Source organism: Neophocaena asiaeorientalis, unplaced genomic scaffold, assembly GCF_003031525.2.
Source record: "Neophocaena asiaeorientalis asiaeorientalis breed wild unplaced genomic scaffold, Neophocaena_asiaeorientalis_V1.1 scaffold197, whole genome shotgun sequence".
Classification (NCBI taxonomy): Eukaryota; Metazoa; Chordata; class Mammalia; order Artiodactyla; family Phocoenidae; genus Neophocaena; species Neophocaena asiaeorientalis.
Window position 1 is genome coordinate 3,197,204 of NW_020174703.1, and position 14,673 is coordinate 3,211,876.

A 14,673-nucleotide genomic window follows, 5' to 3' on the forward strand; every position below is an offset into this window, starting at 1 on the left:
GCCTTAGATCATTAACTGAAAATACTGAGTTATTTAGAGTATAATGGGATGCTTTTCGAGTCAAGATGATATCACTTACAAAGAAGGTTTAAAATCTCTCTTTTGAGGAGGTGGGACTGCATTCCTTGAAACATAACTTATGCTTTGTACATCAGTCTTTTTTTTTAAACATCTTTATTGGAGTATAATTGCTTTACAATGGTGTGTTAGTTTCTGCTTTATAACAAAGTGAATCAGTTATACATATACATATGTCCCCATATCTCTTCCCTCTTGCGTCTCCCTCCCCGCCACCCTCCCTATCCCACCCCTCTAGGTGGTCACAAAGCACCGAGCTGATCTCCCTGTGCTATGCGGCTGCTTCCCACTAGCTATCTATTTTACGTTTGGTAGTGTATGTATATCTATGCCACTCTCTCACTTTATCCCATGTTACCCTTCCCCCTCCTCGTATCCTCAAGTCCATTCACTAGTAGGTCTGTATCTTTATTCCCGTCTTGCCCCTAGGTACATCAATCTTAATAGATATCTTTGTTTCAATTTTGAACAAAACAAATATATCTGTCATCAGATCACAATTAAGACCCATCAACAAATATAACAAAAAAATTAAAGTTTCACGATGGCAACAACATACATTTAAATGGGAAAGATAAAAATGAAAAATAAATCTTCAGAAAGTGTTTTCTTCCTATTCTAAATGAGACTAAGGCATTCTCATGCTTGTACATTTAAATGAATTTCTGCCCCTTTTCAATGCAAGAAGCAGCTCTTGTATCACCATATTTTGCAGCTAATTTGGACAAATGTAAGCCTTTAATGATACTCAGAGAAGATAACTGTTTTTCCATGGACACTTCTACAAAGCGGTTTTTTTTTTCATATTCTAAGGCAATTTCACTCTAGTGAAATTCTGCCTTCTTTATTATTCTTATCTATAAATCTTACCTTCCTTATTATTCACTTTAATTCCGTCAGAATATCTAGCAATGAAGAAACAGTTTTGGAGGCCAGCCATCTGCATTTACTGTCTAGTTATTTCATTTTCAAAGACTTCTTCTCTACTATTCTTCATATTTCTTACCTATCATATAATTCAGTTAGTACTGTTGTGAAAAAAATTAACTGCTCTATATTTTTCTTTTCTAAAAAACATGTTATACCTCCCAGCTTTATTATTTTTTTAATCCACATTCCACAATTAAGGAAGAATTAATCAAAGTACCACGCATGTGTTACCTTTCTAGCTTTATGCCACTCCATTCAGGCATGTTCTTCCAATGGTTTAACTTTGAAAACATTCAGTTTGACATTTGGAATACCATTTATATTTGAAGAAGTCAACATATGTGTAGTAATGTTTCCAAAGATGTTTAGTGTGGTTTTTTTCCTCTCAGTGGCATTTATTGATAACAACCTAATTTTATGATAAAAGTTGTTTTTTAACTAGCCTTTTCTATAGCTATTTTAGTACTTGACCTAAATTACTAACATCAGCAGTAATTTGTAAACTTTTCTAAAAAATGTCTAAACTAAGTGTAATCCTCAAATATTCTTATAGTGATTATAATTTCCTTTTCATTTCTCCCTTTTTAGATAAATAATTTTATTCATCCTCAATACTTCAGTAAATATGAATTTTAAAAATGTTTTGTTCTACATATGTTCCCTCCTTTTTCTATCTGTATGTTATTAGTCTTGTCACCAAATTTACACATGGTTTTAAAATTCTTATAAATTACCCAAAACCTTAAAAATGAATGATAAATTTAAAGTTGTTGTTTGTCTATGACATACTTTTAAGAAAATCATTAAGGAATTTTGGGATGGAGACATTTTCTTCAGAGACAGGTATCAAGCTTTAAACATTGAATTTCTACTTGAACACCATTATAAATATTTATAGAGTAATAGAGCATGGAGGAAAAATCTATATCCCATCTGCAATAAGGTAGGTTACACAAAGACAGATGGGAAAGTTAAAATTGAATAAATATTAAAATATATATGTATTAAAAGATATTTCAGCACAAATCTTAGGTTTTTCAAGCATATCGTTTTGCAAAGTATCTTTTGACAAGTAGAATCTTGGCTGTTCTCCACAATGTTCTGAAGAAAACAAGCCAGCTATAATGACATAATATTATTGCATTTTGATTATGGAAGTACCATAAGCCAGCAAAACAATTTTTCTCATCTCTCATTTGAATTATCATTCATTTATGCACACTAATTTTAAATTGCTATAACAATATGTATAATTTAAAAGCTAAACATATAGCGCAATTAATTCATTAATTTATTTGTTCAGTATACTTGGCTAATGTATCATGATGTATCATGTATCATTGCAATTATGAGAGGTTACAATATGCTTGAAACACTGCATTAAGCCGTGAGAATATAGAGGTTAACAGGCAAGCAAAACACTTATAAAATTTTTAGAAAGACCTCTCACAGCATCTGTAGAATTACTTCAAGGCATAGGTCTATCATTGCCCTAAATTAAATGCACCACCTATTGATAATAACTCCTAAAAGAAAGAAATAATGCTAAACACATTTGTTGGAGCCTGTAAAAGGGTTTTACATGTTATTTGGCTTTTTATCTTACAACAAGCCTGACCCTTTGAGATTGTATAATCTTCACAGTTTTCACAGACAAACTGACTGCCACTAGGACTCCATTGGTCTCATTCTATCACCAGTATTTTGTAAAGGTCACACTGGAATAATCTAGCCATTTTCCCTAAAAGTAAATTTAACCACAATTTCAAGCAGTTAATTATCTACATGTAACTTATCTGTTCTCTGAAAATCAATTATGAATGCTTAATTCTAGAGCAATATACTGCTCCCATCAGGTATACTTTGCTGCCATCTCCTACTATTGCTCAACATTTAATGTTCAAGGAGTGCATTTAATTTCATTTTAGGTGAAACAAGATACACATTGGAAGGAATATAAGAAAAAAAGTCATGAATGCGTTTAAAAGTGATTTAGGGTTATCTCCTGTTTTGGATTACTGGGAATAATCAAAAGTTGATTATAGTAAATTATAGCTGTGGTATACTAAATGATACTTCTCCAAAAGTGCAGTCAAAAAGTAGTTGTGTACTTAGAATATCTACTTCTACATTTTTCTTACTTATGCTTAATTTGTAATTTTGTCATAGCAGTAGCCAATTTTTACTTTAAAAAAAATTCAGAACAGCTTACCCACTAACTTAGAACACCCTACCAACCAGCTTGTTAACCCCTTCTCTCCCCCAATTAGAAACTCCCTCTTGTGTACTTAAATGATTGTGAGAAAAGAAGGTAACTCTTTTGGCTACCAGCAACAAAACCCAACTCTGATGATTATTTAAGGATGTCAAAATGTAGAATCCAAGGCAGAGCACAATGTTCTAGACTCAGGAAGGCAACAGTCAGAAAAGCTGAGGTTATTCAACGTAATTCTCTTTCTGTATTTTTCATGATGGATTCAGTGTCTTTGGATAGGAAATGCATAATTATTTTCACTTGCTTTTATCTCCAGGGCAATCAGCATTGTTGGGCACCAGCCCCATTTTCTCCTGATTGTGGGGCTAATTTAGATCTGGTCACAGGAGAATCAGTGTGAGCTGGAAGCCTTCCCAATTTGTGCTCCTACATTGGAGCAAGAGTTCTAGTAGTCCAGTTCCCAATGATATGTGACCAGAGCTGCACCAGCTGTTAAATGATGGCTAGGTATTCCTTTGTGAATATCAATCAGTAGATATGTATTAAACACTAACTATGCATCCAGCATTCCTTTGCTTTTTTGTTTTGTTTTTTGAAGCAACTATATATCACATTTTTGAGGAAATTGCTGACTACTTAGGGATATATATTGATACGCATTAAAATAACTAGAGGAAGGAGTCAGGTAGTATAAAATTATTCCTTCATTCTTTGAATCATTCCTTGAAAATCATGCAACAAAATAAAAAAATTTTTTAAAAATCCCCCCATCTCACCCCGATATCTATTTATTTGAAAATTTAAAATATTATCTTAAATAACACATATTAAAGGGTAAAAGACTTAAATTATAAACTATTCTAAAATGAAAGACATTGAGCTACATATATATCCAAACCTTAAAAAGATGAGGAAGAAGGAATGAATAAGTGTAAAATCAAAAATTAATGAAACTGAATCAAGAAAAGTATATTTGATTTAAAAAATCAAAATCCAGTGGTTTTGAAGACTGATAAACAAGCTTGACTAGAAGGAGGAAAATGTTATTTATGGAAGAGATTTTCAATAATAGGACAAGCCTAATTGTAAATTTACATCAATAAATGTACTATATAAATGTAATGGATAATTTTCTGTTGATTACCAAAACTGAATAAGAAGAATATCTGAATATAGGATGAAAAAATTTTAAAAGATGGTCAAATATCTGTCCCTGAAATGGTCTTTCAATTAAGGTTTCAATGAACAGGTAATTACCATGTTATATCAATTGTTGCAGAACATTAAAAAATGAAAAATTTCATAATATATTCTCTTAAATATAGCTTAACCCAAATAGTATAACCAGATATTGATAATAAAAAAGGCTAAAATCAAGAAAACTCTAGGCCAAGATCATTTATAAAGAGAAGTATAAAAATTCTATTTGAAATATTATCAAACTGAATCCAAAATTGCAATAAAAATTTTAGAACTATATTATAACCAAGTATTAACAAGTAAGGTTTATCTTACGAATGCAAAGATAGTTCTTCACAAGTATATACTACATTAAGGTGAACAACATAGAATCACATTGGCAAATACAGATAAATTGTTTTATAACATTCAAAATCCATTTCACATTTTAAAAACAAACTACAAACAAAATTACAGTGTAAGAAAAAGGAAGAAAAGTTCTCACCTAGATATCTACTAAAAACCTAAATCAGACATGATTATATTTAACAGTTCCACATTAACAGCTAATCCATTCAAGAACAAAGAAAAATAAGATTCCTACTTTTACTGCTACTATGTAGTATTCTACAAAAGATCTTTGAATTACAGTTACGAAAACAAGGGATTTTCTTTTTTATACAGCAAACTGTTATAGATTTACTCATACAGGTCTTGCATATTTCTTGTCATATACTTAAGCATTATAAGGTTTCTGTTGCTATGGTATGTGGAATATTTTAAAATATAATTTTACTGGTCATTGCTAGTGTATAGGAAAGCAACTGATAATTGTATGTTGGCTAACTAACTGATTTATTAGTTCTAAATCTTTTCAGTTAATCCTCTACGAATTTCTAGGTAGACAGTCATAATTAATAGAGAGAAAATGATGGTTTATTATAGCTCAATCATTAGGAGAGACATTTTCCACATATTAAAAAAAACTATTGTTTTTAAATTTCAGTAAGATAATTAGGAAGAACCTGTGTACCTTAGTTTGCCTGGAGTAGAGTAAGATTCTCTCTCTAAAAAGCTCTAAAAAAAGGTATAGATTAACACTTCTTTGGGATGAATCAAAGCAACTGATACAAGAATGAAAATAGATGACTTTTTAGGACTATAAGCTCTTATATAAGTATGCCTATTTTATGGACATGCTATAACTTCAGTTCCTGGGCTCACACAGCTCATTCTGATGCTCTATTTTGCCAATCCTACAACCGGAGTGCACTAGGAGTTCATGACTCTCTCAGAGATTGACTCATTCTAATTAAATTCAAAAGCAAACTGAGGAATAAAGCACTATGCCCATATATTGATCTTAGGGAAGCCTGTCCTTTCCAGGAACAAATATATTTATTTCTACTTCTATAGCACTTGGGAATTCACATTAGTAATCAGGAGATTGCAGCATCAAAGTAAAAATACGAAAAATCTTAAGGAATCTTTCAGCCAGGGTATGATAAGTACCTGTGCCCAGGTAGGGCTCATTATTGTAATGACCTATAAAATAAAATACACCAAATTCATTGTCTCTCTTCTTTGGAAAGCAATTGTTAAACTCCGGCAGGATCTAGTACACAAGCTTTCCTTTTCCTAGGGTCATGTGAAATAACTTCCTTTCATTCAAGTAAAATATTTTCAGGTTTGCTAATACCATTGTTTAGGCAACAGGATTCTTTGATAACCTTTCAAACTTTGTTTCTAGGCTGTGCAATTCTTGCTTTATCAAGGAAAATATCTTTCTGCAGATAATGAATCATGTTCTAAATGTGGTTTTAATTTGTTTAGTTTTGAGAGATTATTATGGAGACATCTCAGTCTTCTGTCATGAATTGTTTGATGAATGTGTGTTTGTGTGTGTGTGTGTTTGTATGTGTGACAGAGAGGCAGGGTAAGAAAGACAGACACAAAAATGGAAAGAGAGGGCTTCCCTGGTGGTGCAGTGGTTGGGCGTCTGCCTGCCGATGCGGTGGACACGAGTTCGTGCCCTGGCCCGGGAGGATCCCACGTGCCGCGGAGCGGCTGGGCCCGTGAGCCATGGCCGCTGGGCCTGCGCGTCTGGAGCCTGTGCTCCGCAACGGGAGAGGCCACAACGGTGAGAGGCCCGCATACCGCAAAAACTCAGTCTTCTGTCATGAATTGTTTGATGAATGTGTGTTTGTGTGTGTGTGTGTTTGTATGTGTGACAGAGAGGCAGGGTAAGAAAGACAGACACAAAAATGGAAAGAGAGGGCTTCCCTGGTGGCGCAGTGGTTGGGCGTCTGCCTGCCGATGCGGGGGACACGAGTTCGTGCCCTGGCCCGGGAGGATCCCACGTGCCGCGGAGCGGCTGGGCCCGTGAGCCATGGCCGCTGGGCCTGCGCGTCTGGAGCCTGTGCTCCGCAACGGGAGAGGCCACAACGGTGAGAGGCCCGCATACCGCAAAAAAAAAAAAAAAAAAAAAATGGAAAGAGAAAAGAGACAAAAAATGACTTAGATGACCCCTAGCAGAGCTATTAATATCCACTTTTTTCTTTTCTTAGGACTCTATAGCTTCAATCTCCTAGCCAGTAGAACAGGAGCTTTACCATTGGCTTAATTAGGACATTGCTAATTAAAAAATAACGATTGTGGTAGTAGAATGCTAACTTTTAATAGCACTTTTACCTACTCCTGATGACTTAAACTTGGCATGACTTACTTGAAAGGATAAAGGAAAATCCAACAATGCTTTTAGTCTGTCCTCTTAGTACTGTTCTGTGAATAAAGCCATGTAGAGTACCATCGTGCATAAAATATTCTAGAAGAATCTCCTGGACCTTATCAAAAAAATTCTATTCTGAAGCCCCAAACACGAATATTTTATGTTCCTTGGAAGATTGGGTGAATTATAAGCCCCTTGGAATTTCCTGGAATCTGTCTGTATGACATAATATCAAAATAGAAAAAAAATAAAGGCAGAATGATTGGATGTGTTAACCTTAGTAGAAAATAATTTTATCTTTGAAATTTTCAATGTTGAAAATTGTTTCTACCAATGAGGAACTATTTATATAAAAGTATTCTAATGCCATCAAATCATTACTATCTGGTTCACAGTTTGTCTTAAATTTGAAGTTATTTCTAGTGATCAGATAATCAAGAACATAAAGTGTGAAAAAAATAACCTTGGCACAAAGTCTAATTTATAAGCATTTTTGCCCTGCACATATCTGCCTAAATTGGATAGTGAAAAAGCACAACTTTAACAGAAGCCATTGACTAGTTATGTGACGTGCTTTGGTAAGTTACTTATTCTTTCTGCACCAATTTCATCATATGCTAAGTGAGACTAAAAATATTACCAGTTCTTATTGCTTCACAAGATTATTATGAGTACTACATAAAGAATGTGTGTGAAAACACCTTGCAAATTGTAAAGCACTGCATAAATCATGGTTGTTATCTTGTGATTGCTGATATATATTTAGATCTATATATCTGTACAAAAAAACTCTACAACATAATTTTTAATCACATATGTAATCCAATTAGTTTAACATTTTTAAAAAATACAACAATGTGGTAACATATTACAGAAAACCCCCTAGACCCAAAGACTTTAAGAGAAAGCAAACCAGCTGAAAGATGACCACTTTGTGGGCCTATTGCATCTACTTCCATAAGTGGGACGGTAAACTCAAGAGATTAAGATGAGGCGTGATGAGAATCAGTCACAGCAGAAGAGAGTGGACTTGTATTTCTAACATACAAAAATTATAGAATATAATTGCTTAGGTAGAACTTTGGTGATTATGTAAGCCAGATCTACTATAGAGCCCTAAAACCATACCCATAGAGAGCATTCAGTGAATGTCGGTGCAATGAATGAATTTTCTGTATGAGCAAATCAAAGTCTTGAAGGTGACTTACCAAAGTACATAATAGAAGCAGAACCAAAATCGAGCCAAGACAGGAGAATTCTAAACCAGAATTCTTTACATGCTGCCTTCTGTTGATAACAGACCATGTTACCTCTGGTTGTAGAAAGATGCAGCCATAGTGACTGGACACCTGAGCCTATTTCTTTTAACTAAGTTAGTTTTCAGATTGAATGCTAAGAGGGTCCAGACTCTAGTAAGAACATCCCTGTTAGTGACCATGAAGAGTTGACATCTATAGAGATAAAACATAGAGTCAGTATTTTAAGCAAATGAAAGGTTCAATGTAACAATAAGATTAGACTCCCAGGAAAACCTAGATCCTCAGCAGCTGGGATGGGGCAATTCCTGAGACTAAGCTGCAGACTCTGCCCTTGAGAAGAGAACCTTAAATAAAAGTCTATATCTCTAGAGAGTAATACATGCATATTGTTTGACAGTGAATGCTCTGTGTTCACACTGTAGTTCTGAACTATGTTTTCAGTATATGTGAATACAAATATATAAAATAGAAATTTTATATATGTTTATTTTAGGAAATGATATACATAACAGTACATTAAAATGCATTGCTACTAAATGATTTGTCCCATGATTGATATTATTATTTATGCTTATCCAAGGGGAAGTAGTGCAAAAACTGTTTCACGTTCAGCCAATGAGCTAATGCTTCTCAGTACAGAAGACTGCCAGTGCTCTCCTATCCACAGTCCAGTGTACTTTGCAACCCATGGGATTATGCCTTTGGAGCTTCACTTTATGCCATTTATTTACTGCCTGACAACCTGTTTTGACCCTTAAAAGTGTGAATAATCCTGGATCTGCACAAAGACTAAAAAAAATAGTGTATTTATGGAAATTAGTAAATACTCAGAACTGGTTGATAATATATCATGAAAACTTATGAAGTACAATAGTGCAGTACTTAGAGTGAAATTTGTAGACTTAAATTGTATTTGAAAAGGTGTATTGACAATTAGTGAGTTAAGCATGAAATGTAAAAAGTTAGAAGACAATATAATTAACACAAAAAAAGAAGAAAGAAAATAATTTATAGTAAGAGCAGGTATTAAATGAAATAGAAAACAAAGAAACAATAGAGAGATAAAGCCAAAAGTTGGTTCAAGCCTCTGGAAAGCTTGATCAAGAAAAAAAAGAAAGTACTAAAGTGAATAATATTAAGAATGAGAAGATTTTATTATGGATTTAGCAAGGGTAAAAAACTTATAAGATAGTTTTATGAACAATGGAATGTATTACCTAGGAAAGTTGAAGACATAGGTTTTATACAAATAGCAATTCCATATGGTACAAACTCTAGAAAAACTCTCACACATACCCTATTCAAGCATGTTCAGAATTGAGCCCCCATGGATGAATAAAGAGATCTCGATGGCTCTGCAGCAAAGCACTGTCTCTATCTGGTGACAGCTACTTTGAACTGGAGTTGATGTGTCAGGAGAAAGGCAATTAGCCAAAGTTCTGGGACAGTAAGTGCCCTATGCTTTTCATGGGTAAGTGCTAACTTAGTTTCCCAAGAGCTTGGAAACACCAGGAGGAGAGGGGGCTGATATGCACTGGAAGGAGGAACTCGCATGACTGTTCTCTGAGCTCTCTTTCTTGGCATGCTCCGAGGAGGCAAGGTGTGAGGCGAGGTAGCTACCCCCACACTGCTGTGTTGTAGGCTGAGGAACCATGTAAGCATACTTCCTACTTAATGATTTTTATTTCAGGGATATAGCTACAGATACACTTCTGTATAACAGCAAACATGCTAAAAGCTATTTGCAAAAGGAGTCCTTTGCTCCCTGTAACTTTACTGAGTAATAAATTACTATTTAGCTATGTTTTTGTGAAGCAGCAAAGACATAATGTGTAATTATTATGGTGCCATTCTAAGTAAATTTTTCAATCTGTATCTCCTCTCTTTAAGGATAAGACTAAATTCTTTTTTTCAGGATTTTAAAATTCTCTCAATCATAATTTCATACTGTGCAATGCTACTCAGAATACCCCATAACTCTAATGTTGCAGAAAATTCTGTGAGAGGTGGAATATTCTCCTCTTCTATGTAAGAATGAACAATCCAAAAGTTTTTACAAATTTCTACCAGAAACAGTATTATCTCTTCCAATAGAACACAAACTTTCTTTCTCCACAATATGGGTGTTAAACCGTCTAATTATAAAGGCCTTCATCTTAGAAAGCTTCTTCTTTAGGCCCTTAGCAGATAATTACTGCCACCAATGATTTTATAGAATTTATTTTCTTGGATTTTATAACAGGCAGATATTTATTTACTTCTAATCTGGAAATGACCTAGGGATACATATAAGTTACAATTTATCTGTTTTGTCTTTTTTATTTAAAATGTTGCTATTGTTAACTCATTTTTCTTTGTACTTTGTGTTTAATAAACAGTTGTATTTGGGGTATAGATGACAAATTCAATTCCTCAGCTAGACAGAGAATAACCATGTAGCATACAAAGTTCTGACAAACAAGGCCATAAAGTTTTAAAATGATCTTTAAGGATTTTTTTTTCTCAAAAGTAGCTTAAGGAAAATGATTTTCATAGTTCTAAATCTTATAGCATCACCAGACATTAAATGCAGTTTGATACATTCTGCATGTATGTAGGTTACTTCGTTTGCCTGGAAGGTCTCCTGAACAACAGATATTTTCAGGCAAAGCCTAAATGAAATCTTGATGGGAATATTATAGATCGAATTTAAGCATCAAATGAGTGACTTAATTAATGATCTTGAAAGTTACTTCCATCTCTGAGAATCTCTATCTTTAGATATTTTATAATGAGAATAGTGGAGAATTAACTCAAGAGCCTGGTAGCCTAATTTGACCTATGAATTTAGAAGAGTTGTTCATACAAAAATATTTTTTTTCAGATACCGTACTAGAACACCATTATAAAGTTATTGAACAATAACACTATACAAAAACAGTATTGACTTTAATGTGTTCCCACTACCAGCATATTGTGGACAGTCTCTTAAAGGCACAAGTAAATTGTTCTGAGGTGGTGGACAAGACAGCCCACTTAAAAGACCCTGAATGACGAGGGCATTCAGTCAGTTGTGGTTCCTGTTAGTGAGAAGAGGTAGTTTGGCAGTTAACCACGGGTGACTGGGAACCAAGCCTCCAGTCCTGCTGATTTCTGAGGTGTGCTGTCTTTCATACTGTGCTGTGTCTTTGATGCTCCCTCACAGGCAGACCATTTTAAAATCTACCTCACAGGGAGGGGGAAGAGTAAACTGGGAAGAAGTAAGAGAGCGGCGTGGACATATATACGCTACCAAATGTAAAATAGATAGCTAGTGGGAAGCAGCCGCATAGCACAGGGAGATCAGCTCGCTGCTTTGTGACCATCTAGAGGGGTGGGATAGGGAGGGTGGGCGGGAGACGCAAGAGGGAGGAAATATGGGGATATATGTATATGTACAGTTGATTCACTTTGTTATAAAGCAGAAACTAACACACCATTGTAAAGCAATTATACTCCAATAAAGATGTTAAAAAACAAATAAATAAAAAATAAAAACAGCAAACCGGACAAAGGCTTCATGGTGCGACACAAGCCCAGGGTCTGCTGGCTGCATTAAATAAGAGCAAGAAGTCAACACAGTTGAAACATATACTCCCAGAGGGTTCTTTGAAAATAAGAAGTATGTACTGTTTTGTTTTTTTTTTTTGTATTTAAGAAAAAATTTATTGGAGTGTAATTGATTTACAATGTGTGTTAGTTTCAGGTGTTCAGCTAAGTGATTCAGTTATACATATATTCATTCTTTTCTAGGTTTTTTTTCTCATAAAAGTTATCACAGAATATTGAGTAGAGTTCCCTGTGCTATATAGTAGGTCCTTGTTAGTTATCTATCATATATAGTAGTGCATATATGTTAATCCCAAACTCCTGATTTATCCCTCTCCCCCGCCCCACCTTTTCCCTTTGGTAACCATAAATTTGTTTTCGATTAAAAAAAAATCTACCTCACAATCATTATGTATCTCGTACATCTTTACAAAGTAAACTGTGGTATTTTGCAGAGGAGTCAACTCTCCCTCAAAGGAAAATTTTCATCATTTTATGTCTTAAGTTGCTTCAACTTCAGTGTTACTACTGGGGAATCACTGAGTTTCAGAACAATGCAGTTGACTCGGGATAAAAGATCGCAAACTTTAAAAAAACAATTAATTTATTTTTCCTTTCACCTACAGGTCTACCCACGGATAGCGCCGGCATTTTGGCACTACCTGCGGGTAGAAGTGAGTAGCGGGTACTTGAATTCTCCCACCCTTGCTCCTTGCTTGCTGCTGGCCCGGTCTGATCTGATGTGCCCATTTTATTCAAGATGCAGCTGCCATTCTGTGTAAACATGCTCTCCACGCCACCACCATTCCTTAGAGTCGGGCCAGAAATCCAAATCACCAAAAATACAAGATCATCATCTTTCTTAAAAAGTTTCCAAATCAAGACCATATCATATGCATTATAATTGATGAAAAACGAAGCACTAAATTATGGAAAACCATGCTTGCACCAGTTCTTAATCAGTATTTTTGAGAGAGCAGAATTCCTCAGCTTGACTTTACAGTGTGTCAAGGTAAAGGAAAATAACCCTGCTTCACTCCCCTTCTCTTCTCTTCTGTCTCCAGGACCATGAGCAGCAGCTCTCCTATTCCTCCACGAGGTCCAAGGCCCCCAGTGCCATCATCACAGGTCTCAAACCAGCCACCAAGTACATTTTTCATATCCGAGTGAGGACTGCAACAGGGTACAGTGGATACAGTCAGAAGTTTGAGTTTGAAACAGGAGATGAAAGTAAGTTTCACACAAAGATATAAAATAAGATGTTAATTTAGTGTGGTTCCAATGTGACCTGATAGTTGAAAATCTGATGTCCCAAATTTTGAATAGTCTCATCATGCAGGATTCTGTTCATGTAAATACTCATACAGTCATTTCAGTTAATGCTTTGGTGCTATCGTTAAATATTTTCATCAGTCAGGCCACAACATAGAGAGTCTCACTGGGTGGTGTTAGCCTAATTGTCCGCCAGTCTTGGCATCATAATGTGATACTAATGAATACTTGGAAGAGAGTAAAGCCATGAGCAAATGACTTTAGCAGTTATTTCAAAATTATGCAGCTTTGGCTTGTTATATTAGGTCAATAAAAACAGTGGTCAGGAGACAAACTCCCCTGAAATGCACATTATAAGTTTAAATATTAGATGCATGGGCTTGATTAGAAACTCAAATTAATTTCATAGCGTCAACATATTGAAAACTAAAATGGGAGAAGAGGGGAGTGAGGCATTCCAAAGTCATGTAACATAGCATTAAATGTCATGTTCATTCTAAACCCAGTTCTACCATTGAATTATTTTTTCAATTTTAGAAATCCATCACATTGCTATCTTTTTAAGGATGATATAGGTGGCTTTTGCTATGTACTTTGATGGAAAAATATCTAAATACCTAATTATAATAAAATTCTGGGGCTTCCCTGGTGGCGCAGTGGTTGAGAGTCCGCCTGCCGATGCAAGGGACACGGGTTCGTGCCCCGGTCCGGGAAGATCCCACGTGCCGCTCGCTAAGATGTTAAAATACCTGTATTTGCATAAGAATTCAAGAATAGCAACTTTATTTTAAAAATTATTTATGAATAACAATAATAATGTCTAGCATTTATTGAGCCTATTCTCACAGGTGCCAAAAATGATGTGCAGTATTTTACATGTGTTGTCTCTTTTAAACGTTTCAACATCCAATGAGACCAGTATTATTTTCCTAATTTTACTTATGAGAAATCAGAAGCCTAGGGAAATTGAGCAACTTGTCAGATTCATGCAGCTGGTAAGAAAGCTAAGCTAAAATTTGAAGCTAAGGGCTATCTTCTTCCAAGGCCAGTACTCTACCATCCTGCCAAGTCCTTCCATTGGAATTATAAAATGCTAATGGTAATACCACTGATTAAGCCACAATTCCCCCAGTTTATCACTCCCTGAAAGTGAAGCTATGTGAGTTTCTAACTATATGACAGAAGGAGTGTTTTGTTGTTGTTTTTAGGTTAATGAACAGCATTGATCCATAAGAACTTTTTCGTTACAACTATATCTAACTAAAAAGTGGAAAAGCACTGACATATTAATTAAGAAGGAATACAGCTTAAGGAGGGAAAGTGAACAAAGGAATAAAAAGAATACTTATAACCTGGATGTTTAATATCTGTGATAGTCATTTGTAACCCCACTGAAGACTATTGACTTTTCAAGCTAGAGATGAAATTATTGGGAGTGTAGTTAT

The 14,673-nt window shown here is 34.9% G+C and overlaps 1 protein-coding gene across 2 annotated transcripts in view; it reads left to right on the forward strand.

Moving 5' to 3' along the window:
* Positions 1-14,673, forward strand: part of EPHA6 (EPH receptor A6) — an 848,766-nt gene that overhangs the window by 553,260 nt on the left and 280,833 nt on the right. The window contains exons 7-8 of one of the 2 annotated variants that reach the window (XM_024759215.1): positions 12,583-12,630; positions 13,021-13,186. In XM_024759215.1, coding sequence (XP_024614983.1) covers positions 12,583-12,630; positions 13,021-13,186 — 214 coding nt within the window. The remainder of the gene's footprint in view (positions 1-12,582; positions 12,631-13,020; positions 13,187-14,673) is intronic. The other variant, XM_024759217.1, reaches the window with a different exon arrangement.